The 15,651-nt window shown below is 39.0% G+C and overlaps 1 protein-coding gene across 5 annotated transcripts in view; it reads left to right on the forward strand.

Moving 5' to 3' along the window:
• The window catches only part of BTRC (beta-transducin repeat containing E3 ubiquitin protein ligase), a 120,380-nt gene that overhangs the window by 20,092 nt on the left and 84,637 nt on the right, over positions 1-15,651 (forward strand). For 4 of the 5 annotated variants that reach the window (XM_041461023.1, XM_041461025.1, XM_041461026.1 and 1 more), the window contains one exon: positions 7,235-7,342. The exons of the other annotated variant lie outside the window; for it this stretch is intronic. In XM_041461023.1, coding sequence (XP_041316957.1) covers positions 7,235-7,342 — 108 coding nt within the window. The remainder of the gene's footprint in view (positions 1-7,234; positions 7,343-15,651) is intronic. 5 annotated transcript variants of the gene reach the window in all.

The raw sequence follows: 15,651 nt of genomic DNA on the forward strand, positions 1-15,651 counted from the left end.
TCAGACAGTAGCTCCTTGGGTGGAAAGTTGAAATAAGATTTCTTTCTGCAGTTCATTTATTAATACTTGGCAGTCATATAGTACATTATGTCTTCAAAGTGCTATGCAGGCATATCAGTTATCCTTGAAACACTTTTGTGTGGTAGGTGCATAACAATAACTCTGAGAGATTTTATGGAATTAAATAAAGCTAGAGATGAGAGAAAAATCTAATGAAACTTCCGTTTCATATCTCCACCAATGTAGGTTTTTTCTCTGCAGTTTGTGTCATGAAAATAGAGAGAAGTTCTATAAATGTTCCAAGATGAAGAGGTTTCAACACATTCCTTAGTGTTTTGTGTTACTCTGCCTAAACTCACGAGGAATTGTTTGTGATTGATCAGGCTTTAGACACAGAATTAATGAATCATTGAGTTTGGAAGATATTTCTAATATCATCAGATATAATGGTAGCAACTGTGTTTTCTTGCTTACCAAAGAGCCAAGTGCACTTGGTCTTTAAAATCTCCATTTTGAGCCTTCACATAGTTTCATGCTTTAGACCTTGGTGAGATTTCTCTTACTAAGTTTGGTGTTGTTTAAAGAATCACACATGAGTCTCTGTAAGTTTTACTCCTTAAACAAGGGTATGGCGCCTAAATCTTAAAGCTCTGCAGCTGCACTGGTTTAGGTTTATCAGTTTCATGCATTGAAGAGCTATAATGATGAAAACATAAGTACTGTCAAGTTCAGATGTGATCCATACAAGTTCCCTCAAGCACTTGGCAAATGAGGATCTTGTACACTTTATAGATGGAAGTTGGCCCCTTGCTGGGGCATGTCATTTCTGTGGACTTGAAATCACAGAGGTTTAACCCCAGTAACCACTCTTGGAGAAAACATTTCTTCACAAACATTTACCTAAAAGCTGTGATCTGATCCTCCCAGATCCCACTCAGGTAAGTTATTATTTGGATAACCTGAATACGTAAATCCTTTTCCATGTGTCTTATCTTTGATATTTAAAAGTAGTTAGTGAACTGGAATGTCTTGTAAAAAGTTACTGTTAGCTAGGGAGTTACCAGAAGATTAGAGAAGAGTTTGCATAATACGTATGTTAAGGAAAATTTACTGAGCAATTACACGCAAAGTGGGTGGCTGAAGGAAAAAGAACCTTTTACAGCAGTTGGAGTTCTGTGTGCACAGCAAAGCTGGCAGAATGTGGTAACACCCTGAGGGTGAAGGGGAAAACTGCTGCACTGAAGTCACTGATCTGTACCAGGGTAAGAAGTCCAGTATTACCTACGTTTGGAATTAGGAAGAGTGTTGTAATTGAATCTAGTAGCATGTTTCAGCCTCTGATTTGTGAGACCTAATTGTTTGGAAATCAGACCCTGGTTGTGCCAGAAAAATACGCTCAGCTTTCCCAAAGCGAAATGTTGGTTTGCTTGATTTGCAGTTCATGAAAAATGGTCCAAGGGTCTTTAATGAGAAAGCTGAGCTTTGTTATAGCAAAGCAGGAGCACAAACCACTTTGAATCATACCCATACATGCTTGTGGAAATGTGACCAAGGTGTCTGAACACAGTAGAAGGTGAGGAATTGTGCAAAGCACTGGTTGTTACAGCAACCGAATCTTGGCCCTTCACGATTCAGGTGCAATATGTGCAGTTAGAACTGATGGTGGGCTGGCTGAGCCCTGAGAGATCCTTCTCATGGTCACACTCCAAGGATTACTACAGTTGCCTCTTTATTTTATAAATTAATTTCCTTACTGTGGAAAGACTTTCAAGAAAAACTGCCAGTGACAAAGTCAGAATTACCTAGTTATAAGTGTGGAAAACCGGTCTGGGATGCAAGGAGGTACATATTTTAACTGTATGGCTTTTCACTTTTGTTTTTTTGTCTTAATTAAGACTTACAGCTTTTAATGTTTTTCTTATTTTCAAATGAAAACAGGCAAAAAACTTTCTCCAAAAGTTATGAAAGTATTAATTTGCTCTGAGACATGCTGGTCTCTTTGGTAAGTTCATAATTGGGCAGGATTTTTTTTAAAATGCATATTCTTGTCTCTCAGGTATATAACTACTTCATAACTGGTAAATCTGTATTCATATGTTAGGGGTTTTAAAGGCATATTATTTACACAATTCACTTGAATGGCTTCTCTGAAAGCTGTGTGGCTCTCTCATGTAATTATGTATTTAGAATGCCTTGCATCCATTGTTGGGATAGGGGAAAAGAAAAAAAAGCCAAGCCCCACAAAATCAACGCAAATAAATAATAAAAGAATATTCTCATTCTGTTTTGACAGCTCTTTAGAAGTTGTGTTATATACTATTTTTTTTTCAGATAAGAAGAGCTACCAAAGGTAAAAAATGAAATATGTATGGCAGGTTTTTTAATTGCAAAAGTATAGAGGATGCACTGGGAGTAATTTTTTTTTAATACTTATATATATTTAATCAGAAAACACCTCTCAGAACAGTAGAGGGGAAAAATAAGAGATACTTTTTCATTTTTATGTGTATGTGAGAGGTTAAAAGAATGAAAAGTGGACCAGGAAAAGGATCCAACATAATTTTTTAGCCAGAAGTAAATTTCTGGAATTGTTATTAAGTTTCATGAGACCAACATTTGTAATGTAAATAGCAGCTGCCTTATCTGATATGTTTCATGCAATGTGTTGCATTCTGTGGTGACAGGAATAGTGCAGACTGAACACAGTGTGAAAGTGATGTATGTTATATTTTTGGCATTGGCTTAGTTAAGTATGTGGCCAAAAAAAGTATAAGAGGAACTGAGTGAGATTGAAAGGTATTGAGGTTTGTTCTCCCATTTTTTGTGGTGTATGATAAAAATAATTCTGAATATTAGGAATTCCAGTAAGATCTGAGCATGTGTTTGATAAAGGATTAAAATTTCTTAGGCACATTTCCTGAGAATTAAGTTTTATAGAGCATGCAGGAAACAGTAGTGTGAAAGAGACTTCCAGGGAGAATTGTTCTTGCCAGCCATCCCATTTTGCTTTCTGAAGTGGTGATCTGTCTCCTCATATCAAGCTCACATCTGGTTTACATACTTCTGATACCCTTCAGAGCATCCTGTATGTTTTATCTGCTCCAGTTTGGCCGGTAGAATTTCTATGGCCTCTTTTTCCCTCATGTCTTGGTTTTTCTAAGAGTTAGAAATTGTTACTGGTTTATCTTTAGCGTTCACCTGCATAAGGTGCTGAATTCTGTACTAGAAGGGAAACAATTCTGAACTAGGGAAGGACTGCAATAGATGCGGTTAGCATCTGAAATTAATCTTATGTGCAGTGCCCCAAACACCAGCCCTTGGGGAGAAAATTTGGTTTCCTCTTTGGCTTTGTCACTAACTGGTGAAGATGTACAAATATATATTAGGCTGCCTGTAAATCAAAGGTGTTTTAAGTGCACAGGTTATCATAAAGTTCAGTACAGGGTTCATACAGGGGTAGTAGGTAATGCCTCACTATTTTAAAATGTGCCACAATTAGAGACAGTAATTCTGTACTACTGTCTAATTAATTTCTCTGAAGTTTCTGTGAAGAAAAGATCCTTCAACTATTGTTTGATTTTCTTTTGGTCATTCTTGCTTTACAGTCTAGGCAGTTTATGCTTTCATACCTGTGCACTGTAGTTGTGAACTGTAGTAGTTCAAGAACTTTATTTTTCCCTGTGTAGAGCCACTTAGTTTTACAGGACAAGGTGATATATTTCTGACCTGTAACACAATTTACTAAAACTGTGTTAGTTACCCCTAGTATATTGTATTTGCTGAAGGACTAGAAGAGAACAAATTTGATAAGAAAAACCCAGTCTGAAATGGTAATGTATAATCTTGTAATGCAGTAGCAAATAAAGTAAATAACCAATTTTTAGCACTGGCAAAAATCTAGCCATTGAGTGTGTATTGAAATTTGTCTTTAGGACATCAGATAATTGGAAGAGAGGGTAGACTATTAGAGGCAGAACATCTGATGTAGTCAAAAAATGTTCTTGCAATATAATTACAAGAATAATTGAATAGGTTAAAATGCATCTTCCCTTCAGCTAATGGTTACTGTCCACTCAGCTCAGTCAGAGGTTGTCAATGCTTCTAGCCTGTTTTAATTCAAAGTAAGGCAAAACCATTTTAATCACCAGTGGAGCAGCTGGAAACAGCCTCTGTCACAAGGAGGATGCTGTTTGAAACTGTGCTCCCTGTGTTTATTTAGTGGGAAAATACATTTCAGAGTTCAGGGAGTGGGATTTTAAAATCAATTGGAAAAAGAAATTGGGTTTTTCATCAAATAATTCCCTGTTTTATGCCACTCAATGTGTATTAAAGATGCTTAGCTTTTCTAAATTAAAAGCTTTGCGTCTCTGGGTCTGAAAGTTGTGCAGACATCCGAAGTATGAATGCAGTTGGGAGTTGCTGCATCCTGGCCCAGTACTTAGCAAGCAGTACCAGCATTCCCATTTGGCTCTAGTCCAAGCACTGTGCTTCTGTATCTTTGTTTTGATGAATCGATGTAGATTGACTTGAGTTCAGGAGAGTTTTTCAGTCAGCTTTCAAGTCATGAACATTGAGGCCAGTCCCTTGTTTGTGGAGCTGACAGTACAAAAGTGAGTGTTTGACACGTGGCTTGCTCAGTGCATGGGGATAGAGGCTGTTGAGATTTTTCAGAGATCAGGCTCTAAATGAAGTTGTTCTGGTGGGTCACTCATCTGATTTACACACAAGCTGTTTCTATTGAAGCACCTGGGGCCTTTTGTTCAGGCTTGTGAGTAAGCCTCTTTCAGTCACCAACAGTAATTTAGCGTCTGCTTCCTTCAGTAGGTAAAAGGCAAGAATGGGAATGACATTTCCTTCCACACTGTGCAGCTTCACGCTTATCTTTTTAAGATAGGTAACAAAACTGTATCACTAGATTTTGTTATATACTGAAACAGATTCAGAAATCGTCTAAGGCGTTGGTAGTTCTTTACTTCCTAACTCCAGAACTATACTAAGTGGCAGGAGTGCATGGCTGAGGAATGATATCCTCTGTTGGACAGAGAGCTCTGCAGAATAGCCCTTCAATGTTTTCCTTTGTTATTGTGGCAATTTTAGCAGAAGACATTTCATTGCCCTGTAAGTTCCCTGGCACACCAGAGCGCCCTGCCTGCAGATTGTAATGGCTCTGACTTGAGCTGTAATCTCACGTAAACCTTGAGTCAACTTAAGCTTGCCTTTCCAGTGACATAGTGCTCCTCATTTTTCCTGCCTCTGTACCTTTCCATGCTTCAGTCAGTACAAATATTTAAAGTAACTTCTTTTTTTATATTGTCAGTCAGTTTTAATGGCAATCAGTTCTTTGAGTTCATTGTCACAGTATGAAAACTTGATGCAGCCCAAGGGATGGGAAAGCTTAAGAATATGGAATAAATGGTAGCTGCAAGTCTTGGATAACTTTGTATGAAAAAGAAAATCCCATATTTATTTTGTATTGTGTTATGAATCCTGGGATGGATAATGGTAAGCAGCTAATCCTCATCTAGTGAATTTGCTCTGCATCATCAGAGGCACCATGTAGTGAATCTCCTGTTACTGTGATGTTCTTGAAGAATAATAAGCAACTTTGATTTTAAAATTGGTGAAATGCTTAACCATGGACATCCATTTAATGTATTAATTTTTTTTAAAAAAAGTTATTGTCACAACAGCTTTCAGTACCTGTAGTGATAGATATTACATTGCAAAGAAAAGATTACTGGCATTTGGAAGGTTTTTTATATGTGGTAGTGTTTGGGAGCTTAGAATGGTGGACAAGGAAATATGGCTCACTTTTGTAGCTTGTTACAATACTATGGCTGTAATTTTTTTGGCTTCAGGAGGGACATTACATACAAGTAGCAAGTTAGTAGTATGATGTACTCAAATTCTCGAGTTTCAGTATCTTTGTAAAGGGAAGAGTTTTTTTTTTTTTTTTTTTAATTAAAATGCAGTGAGGAATGTATTTTAAGGTATCATAAACTTCTATTGAGAATGTTTCTATAGGTTATATTCCCCAGCAGTCTTTAAATACTATTTCTGGAACAGCAGTGTAAATTGCAACAAAGTACAGCGAAGAATGTGGTGACAGACAAGGTTAATCTCTGTGTCTGTCTGCACAGGACCAGATTATGGATGTTGGTGATCACCTTTCTGCTCATTCAGAGATGGGTTATGTTGCTCTTACATACTCATTTAGTGCAAGATTGCGCAAGGTTTTCTAGCCCTCTCAAGAGCAGGAAGAAATGGAGGCTCAGAAGGCAGCTGTCATTTCATACCCATTCCAGCTGCCCTTTCCACTCAAATTTCTCCCATCCCCTCCCCCTCTATTTAAAAAAAAAAAAAAAAAAAAAAGGGGGGGCAGGATTGCAAAAAAGAAGAGTATGAGGATTTAAAATCTCTAGCAGCTAACCTATCACATCCTTCAGTTTTCATGGCTATCTGCCAATTTAAAATGCACTTGTTTTTTCCTGCCTCGCCAGCAATTAGACAAATGCAGTAGTGCTTATGGCATAAAAAACTCCGTGTCTGGTAAAAGCAATTGCAATCATAATGCATCCCTAAATTTAATAGTAGTGGTGTAAAATGAATAAGCAGCTCTCTATTTCAAGGGGTAATGGCTTTAACTATCAAAATGGCTAGTATTTTCCTTGATTGGCTGCTTTGGCTCCTTTTTTGTATTTCTGTTTGTAGGAACTGAATCAATTTATTATAAAATTGTATTTTATTTAACAAACAAGGCAAGCAGAAACATGAAACTCTTATAAAGTGTCACAAACTTCCTGTTCACCCTGGATCATAGGTTTTGCCTTTTATCCCATTTACAGACAAAACACAAAACTTTTCTTTCCCTGCAAGAATTACACTTAAAGTTGTCATTTACTTTTCTGCTTTCCTTGCAATATTACTTGCCTTGTGTTCTGCCTGGAGCATTGCTGTGGATAGAGAAGAGGTCTGATTAATTGGAAAGAAACTTTCTGTTACTGGGAAAACTCAACACATTGTTGTGCAATATTAATCAGAATTTACTTTCTTGATCCATAGTGCCTTTTTTTTTTTGCTACTATGCCATCTGTAAAGCTTCTCTCAAGGAAAAGATGCTTCAGCAGTTAAAGGGCAGTTGTGTTGATGCCATTTGGCTAAGCCTTAAAAGTTCCTGTAATCTGTGCCATCCTGTCTCATACAGTCCCATCTCATAGTTGTCCTTTCTCTGCAGTGCTCTATGCCCAGATCTCTGTGGCTGGGCTGCTCCAGCCTGGCGGACAGCATGCCCTCGCTGCGATGCCTGTATAACCCAGGGACTGGCGCACTCCCAGCTTTCCAGGTACTTTCTGTCTCTCCCCACTCCTTTTCTCTCCATCTGTGTGCGTGTGCATCTCCTTTACTTGCCTGCTTGACCTCTATTTATTCTGGTTCATACTCTATGCCTCTCCTCTGTCATTCTGATCTCTAGTATTTTAACCCATCTTCTGTAGATTCAGGGCAGCTGGGGCATTTCCATTTACCTTGATATAATTATTTTATCTAAGTTGGCTTGATACCATCATCTTTTTCATTGGCTTTAAATTGTGCCAAAAAGATACCACTTAATTATATCTGGCAAACAGCATCCATCACACCGTCTCCAATCTGGTTATTCTGGCTATTTGCTATTCCCCTCCTATCTAAATTTTCTGTGTGCCACTTAAAGGACTGAGAGGGTGAGTTCATTGCCATGATGATAATTGATGCCAGAAATTCTTTAGCTCAGCTTTGTTAACAGGAGTCTGGACATTTTGACTACAGAAAATTATTGTCCAAGTAAGCTGTCAGTCAAAAGGCAAATAAAGGAAACCTTTTTTCTTTTTCCGTTTGATCTCTGAATTTGTTAGATTCAGGCTTTTCTCTGTCATGAGTCAGTTTTCTGCCAAATCAGTTTGTTCAGACCCTTTGGGTGACCAGTGAATTTTTAAAAATGCAGACATTCTCCCATGGGTAGAAAGTAAGACAGGCACTGGGTGAGCATCAAGAAACCTAGACAAGGCTCTCATGATCATTGCAGGCATTTTTGATGACATGTGGACATAACAGCAGAGACTGGGCTCCAGAGGTTTTATATTCACATTGGAAACTCTGAGGTGTTTTATATACTGCAGTGACTGAGGGACTTAAGGAGTGTCTCTGCAGAGAACGTGTTTATTTGAGCTTATTGTAGCATGAACATTTACTTTGAGGTTTATGCTGCTAGATTATGCTACTGCTGGCCTAACCTGTGGCAGAGAGTTTTATTTACCAGCACCTTTCAAAACCTGACAGAAAGAATAGGCCAGAATCTTTCTGAAATTTTCATTTGTTTTTGAGTAAGCTCATTATGCGCCTCTAAAGGAAAGCATGCAAAGGTTATTATAAGTTTTACTTCTTGCTCCCAGAGTTAGGACAGTGCTGTGGAAATAATCCTCTTAGTCCCAGAGGAGGCTTAAGTGTCTTGCATCGTTTTGGTGCAACTCTTTTTGCTGACACAGCAGTAGCACTGATGGACTCTGGAAGGTGTCCTGCCAGGCCTCCTTTGCTGAACCAAGCATTTAGTGGAGCTTTCTGTGGGGGAGGGGGAAACACAACTTTTTGTTAGTCTAAGAGGACTCTGGAGACAACAGGCAGAGTTTAAACTCCTAATCCTGATTTACATAATTTGACTGAATCATATGGGCTTAATTTCTGAGTTTTTGGCTGCTGAATGTGTATCAAATCTCCTTAAGCTTAGCAGTATATGGAAAGTAATTTATAAATTCAAATTGAGACTTCTTCCTTTCTACTTGAATTATTTTTGATTACTTAAAATAGGCATATATTACAAAGGGAAAGAGAAATTAATTTATTGAAGCTTAAGCTTTCCTTACTAATGGTAGATATGAACAATAACTGTTCTGCTAATGCAGTGCATTGATATTTGGGGTCAAATGAGTCAGCTGCACAACCAATCATTGTGTTAGGGTACTGGTAGGACTGACATATGCACTTCTGCAGATTTTGAGAGACATTTCCATGTATATTTAGTGAGTATGGGAATTGGGGAAGTATGTCCTGCTTGCCATCTGAAACGGTAAACTGGTACTCTTCACCGAACTCTGACTCCTGTGTTGAGGAACACATTTACTGCCAGTTGAGAGAGAAACCACACTGCCAGCAACAGCTTCTGCAGCACTGAGTCATCCACATTTCAGTCCATTTTTTCAATGGGCTCTGATTGATCCTCATTAGCTTGCATGGTTTCCCCTCTGAGGCATGGCTTCTGTATTTTCCAGTGCAGAATGGAGTGGTTTGGAACCTGCTTGAAGCAGTGATGTTGCAGTATTTCATCATTCTTTAATGCTTTTTTTTTTTTTTTTTTTGGTATCAAATCTTCAGGAAAGCATTAAAGACTTTCTTGTAGCCCAGTGAATTTTCTCATATTAAGTTACTTTCTTTATTCTGTAGCAAGCTTGAAGTAACTGGAGAAGCATATCAATGTTCTTTGCTTGTGGCAAAAGAGAAGATGCCATCTGGAAGGCTACTTAGTCACTGCTGAATTTGTCTAGTTATTTACATGCCTGCCTTCAGATGCTCAGACAGAAATGTGGAAAGATGCTCTTCTTGAATAGTTCAATTGAAGTCTTGCTGACTCCTCATGGGAAGCATTGGCAGGTAGTTGATTTAGAGATTATTCTGTTAATATGTCAAGTAAATTCATTTTTCTTCTTTGTGTTTTTATTATTGGAGACAGGTGGAAACAGGATCTTGTGGTTCCTCAGCCCTGTTTTTAGGCAATCATCCTGCAGTGGGAAAGGCTTTAAGGCTAAACCCATGAGTAGGGGAATAAGGAGCTAGAAACAGTTCTTTTTTAAATCTTTTATCTCAAAGATCTTTTATCTCTTATTTTTGCAACTGATAGTCTACTGTGTAACAATTTCATAGCAGTCGTGGTGGAAGATGGCAGCCAATTGGAACATGAACTCCTGTAAGGCACTGGAAGTGGTCAAGTCAAAGAGGGTATTTTAACAGGAGAAAAAGGCCAGCTATTCCATTTTCAGTGTCTTGAATGCCAGATTTTATGGTACTGTTAATCTGCAAAGCAACTGAAAATTACGTTGTGTGTAGATTATCCTAATAATAAAAAATTAATTATGCAGAATATACTTTTTTCCTGGAAATTTGTGCTTTGGAAGTTTCCAGATGTGCCAACAGGTGTCTGTTTTCATGACATTTTCCATGTGAAGATAATTACTTTCCCTGTTAAAATATTTTTCCATGCATGCTCACAAGGCTATATTTATGTTGCTTTTCATAAGTGAAGCTCTTTGAAGATTCAAATTTACAATTACACCCATCAAGTATGCCAAGGGAATGATGGTATTAATCCTTCCAGGTTTGCAGAAGACCGACATATTTTCTTAAATTAATTTCTGTAGGCTGTTGTATAAATGAGGAGGCTTGAAGAGGAGTTTGAAAGTCTTGCCAAAGACGTTACGTATCACCATAATCTCAGAGATGAGTCCACCTCTTCCTTTTTACCTAATTCACAGCCAACATAAATACCAGCTCCTGTTTAGATTGTAAACTTCCTGGGACAAGAGTCATGCTTTTACTAGCTTTGTCTGGAGCTGAGACACAGGTGGAAAAGAAGAGAGTTGTCTTGTCAGCTTTATTTTGCCAAATCTGAAACTTTTATTTCTGTAACAGGCTCTAGTAATCAAAGAGGAGGATTAACTTTTATGGTGGCAGTAACAGCATCTTGTTGAATAGTGTCTCTCTATAGAATGTCAGAAATCTGCATTTTGTTTTACCTGAAGATCTTGGCCATAAAGAACTACACCTCAGGGTTTGTCAGGTGAAGGGGACGAGCTTCTGCTTGGTTTTGCAGAAGTGAGCATGCATGTAAGACTTCCTTGGTCTGGGCTAAAAGCTCTGTCCTGGGGAGGAAGGTATGGGTGTACTGTGCTAGGCAAATTGAAGCAAAAGGGTTTCAGGCTGTGCAGTATGGATGTGAACTCTATGGATTGAGATTACTTTTGCAGAAAGGTGAAAATGCAAAAGATGTTAAAGGTATGCAGTGATGGAAGTTTGTTGTCCCTGTGAGACAGGCATGAACTTATTCTTCAAATTACTTTTACATTATTTTTCCCTAATGTTTATATTTTTTGTGTTACGAAGCAGAATATTTGTCAGAGAAGCATTGTCAGTGTATTGGTGGAAACAATTGTGTCTCTAAATTTCCTTCAGCCTGGTCATGCACTTTTGTGTTGGAACTTGACGTTTTATTGCTGAAAATACAGTGTAAGTGTGAGCAGTAGTACATCATTTCTGGTTATACAGGAGGTTAGAGCTAGAGTCTTGGGGTGGGCAAACTGCATGCTCAGAAATGTGTTTGTGAGAAACACATTTGAAGGAAATTGTTTGGCTTTGGAGTCAGTGTTTGCTGGTGTGCATAGTTCTGTCTCTAATTGGGAAAGATATGGGGTGTCCAGTCATAGACTCCATCAGCATGGAGACACTAAGCCTGCTTTGTATTCACCCCTCTCGCTCTGCCAGTGGCTGTGTGAAGCCTGCCCGGGGGCTGTTTACAGTGCACCTCTGAAGCAGAATCCTAATTTTGGTGACTAATAGCCAGAGCATGTGGTTCCAGCACCCCCCTGGCTGGCAGCAGGCTCTGCCCTGGTTGTGAATGTAGTTAGGTGGCCCCCAACTGTTTACAAGACAGCAGAGGTGAGATCTTTGATTGACAAGTCAGAAATGCATTAGATCATTCCTCTGCCAGTCTCTGGTTCATGCTGTTAAAAATGTCAGCCTCTCCAAGTTTGAATGGCAGCCCGAGGGCCTCAGAAGCTTTTTGTTTTCTGAGATGGAAACACAAATTGGATGTGTGCCTGAGCGCTTCATCCTGGGCTGTAATTTCATCTTTTAGCTAAGAACCACAAGGTACATGAGCAAAGCACCCTGTAAACAATAATACTGGGGAAAAAAATAAACAAGGTCGTGTTTCTGGTACGTTGATCCACTGGTGTCCTGACCTCTATCACGTTGAACATCTCCACTCTGATTGCTGTTCCCTTTGGCATTACAATGAGAGGAGATAGACTGACACAGGAGGCAAAGATTTAAAGTTGCAGTGCTGTTGCACATTCCTTGTATTGGCTATGAAATATTGAACTGCCACAATGTGACACCTGGTTTTTTCAGCAAAGTTTCTTGTTGGAGGTGTTCAGCAGCAGTCTTTTCTGGTTTTTTTGTTTTTTTTTTTTATTTTACCACCTGGCAGGAGCAATTATAAAGGCATGAGAGATGATAAAAGAAGGAGCAGAAATTAAGCCAAATTGCATTTTTGTGTTTGACTCCAGCCCCATTTGTAGCTCAGGATTTTGGGAGCTTCACTGTAGGAAGACCATGATGGTTAGCCTGGCTGGAGATTTCTTTAAATAAAGTGCCCAGTGACTACAGAAGAGCTTTCTTAAACATATTTAGGATTTATTCCTCTTTAAATCTGGTGATGTTGTCTGGCTGGTGGTGTAACCTGTGCAGAGGCTGGGTGATGCTGGGGAGCCCAGCAAACTCACGGAGTTGCCCAGCGTGTGCTGCAAGATTTTAGCTCCGTGGTAGTAGCAACAACAAGAGATATTTTCCTCCTTTCAGGTGGCAGAGAAATGAAGGGGACTAGAAAGAAATCTTTCTTTGTGGATCAGTGGGATGGGTTTGGTTGTTTTTTGTAGCACATCACTAATTTCTAATTACATTGAGTAATTATATTTAGTAACAGAATCGGCATTTGTTCTGCACCCATATTGATCTTCAGAAGTTCCAGGTGCTTTTATTAGCTCTTTAATCTGAGTATCAAGAAGTGTGCCAGTATCTCTCACTGAGAAATACCACCTCAGTGTGTCCAGCACAATGATTAATTTAAACTGCTTCGTAGCTACAAGGCCTCCCCCTCCTTCAGCCTCGGTAGTGATGGTCCGGTTACTACTAATGTGCTTTTCCCGCTAAGGTGAGGGCAGGGTTTCTAGCACACCAGCACCAGTTTGACTGCCGGGTTTAAAAAATGAAACAAAACTCGTCCGAGTTTTCCTTCTTCCCTCGTTAGGAGTCAGGAAGGTGTGTAAAGCCGTAGTGACAAACGGCATATGCAGCGCCGCGTTGGAGCCATACAGGTATCTTTAAAGCTAGCTCCGGTTCCTCAAGATTGCGAACATCTGCTTGGAGGTATTGTGGAGCTCCACAATGCACTAATTGAATTACTCTTTTCTGGAGTTGCAGGCTGCGCTAATTGAATTAGAAGGCGGCTGTGCGTGTGCGCGCTGCCGCGCGGGCGCGGCGCGGGGCGGGGGCCGGGCCATGGCGCGGCCTGTGCTGCGCTCCCCCGGCCGCGCCCGGAACTGCAGCCCGGGGCCCGCGGGGGTTTGCTACTTCGCTAACGTTCCAGCCGCTCTTCCGTGCTGCTCCAGAGCCCGCATCTTTGTCCTTTTCTGGGGAGAAAGGAGGCTCTGAGGGTACCCCGCTCCGAGCCCCTCGCACCAGTCATAGATGGTCCCGTGCGTTTAGATCCAGCCTAGTCCCTGTAAATCGCCCCATTATCACTTTGGATTTGATGGCTCCGCGGGCAGGGAGGACTTCGGAGAGAGCCGATGGCACAAGATCAAGTTGTACCTATTTGTGCACAACTGGCAAAGAGATAACACCAATACTTTTAATTTAAAAATGCAAATATGGAATTTTATGAAAAATTTGGAGAAGTAATAAAATTCTTACTCGCATCTAAATTTAAGCAATGTTAGAATTCAGTCACTCTTAGGAAATATGCAGAGATAGTTCCGAATAATTCTGTCTAAGGAGAAGAAAATGAAATATTTCTTCTTTGAAATAAGGTGAACACATGCAAAATTTCAGTGAATCAACCCAAACACTCTCAGTAGAAATGCACTTGCTAAATCTTAAAATTCACAGTTTGAAGAAGTACTTTGCTACACTGTGTCAGGTAGATTTCTTCTTTTTTTCTCTGCTTTCTGTTGGCTATTATTTACATAGTGTGTAAAAATACTCAGATATTCTCTTTCCTGTGTTCTTTCCTCTACAGATAACCAGATTACTCACTTTTCCATAAAATCTCAGCTATTTTCACTCAGTTTTATCTGTGTTTGGTAGGTCATTCTCATAAACATAAACCATATCAGAGACAAGATGATATTTGTTTTGCTTTAATGGTTTCTTATGTTTTGTTAGATTTGAAATAAAAATAATTTGCTAGAATACTCTGCAAACTAAGTAAAATTAAACTCTCGTTGTGAAAATACATAACCAATACTCTGTGATATGCATGATTCTTTTTTATGATGTTTGTGTACTTGCCCTGTGTCTGGTGATGTTAAACAGGGCTTCTAGTTACCACTAAGAATTGGCAAAATTGCTGCTAAAGTTATTTAACAACCAGCTGTCCCCCCAAAATAAAATGCAGATTTTTTGTTAAATAGATGAAACAGATTTTTGTTGCTTTTTGAGGAGAATTCCCAAAGAAGTTTATACTTTCTGAATTCTGTTTTTTGGATTTTATTTATGTTTATAGTTGTTTCTCTCTAGCATTTTGTTTATATATTTCCGTGTTTAAATATATGTGTATGTGTGTGTATAAGTATAAAAAAAATCAGGTTGGCAGTCTTCTTGGCTCCCTTTCTAAGTAGTCAGGTAGACTGCTTCTAGTAGCCATTGTGAATGAAATATCCAAGTAACTCATTGATCATACCCAAATATTTATTTAGGGCTCATGTCTAATTCTTAAATTGCTACCAATATAATTTGGTACCATTTTGGAATTTTCTAAATTGTGTGTGAATATAGTACGACCAACCATCACTTTTTGCCTACCTTCTACAAAAAATCCTTGTGATTTATTCTTTCAAAATACAACCATATATCCAGTGAACAAAGGAAGCAACTCTTCATTCAGCCAATAAAGCTGCATGCTCTTCCACTCTTTCAGGAATATACCTTGCTCTTCTATCACATCTTCAGAGTAATAAACTGTGCAGCAATCCTTTGATGTAGGTAATAACATTTGACCTTGCATCACAGTACGTTCCCTTGTGCAAATGAAGACAAACTTAACATGTTGATGTTGTGGTGGTTGTTCATTAAAAAAAACCCCAAAAGCACACAAAATTGGTGTGTAGGATAACACACATACCCAGTGCCTTCTTTTGGTAAAAGTCAGAAGTGAAGATGGTCGTGGTGAGATTGTCACCTTTAAAATAATGTGAGAGTGAATTTGGTGCTGCCTTAAGAGGCTGTAAATGGGAAAGAATCTATTTCATCCAGTGAATAAAGTGCTTTTAAAATCAATCTATTTCTAGAAACTAAATTGTCCTGGGACCAGCTCTTGATATAAAAATTCATAGAAACCTGTTTTTCCGAGTGTGGTAACTTCTTGCCATAGTGCTGTAGTGTTAGAATTCACATTGGCCAGGTTGTTCTGTAAATTAAACAGTGACAGCTTCCCTCGGGGGAACAGCCAATGTATTTATGATGATGTGCTGATTACACAAAATACACTGCAAGCAGAAAACAGCTGCAGAGAACAAACCTCTTAAAAGAATACAATTACAAATAGCACCCTCAGTATTTCTAGTGGTGAGA

The sequence above is a fragment of the Pyrgilauda ruficollis genome, unplaced genomic scaffold, assembly GCF_017590135.1.
Source record: "Pyrgilauda ruficollis isolate IOZ18807 unplaced genomic scaffold, ASM1759013v1 scaffold15, whole genome shotgun sequence".
Lineage (NCBI taxonomy): Eukaryota > Metazoa > Chordata > Aves > Passeriformes > Passeridae > Pyrgilauda > Pyrgilauda ruficollis.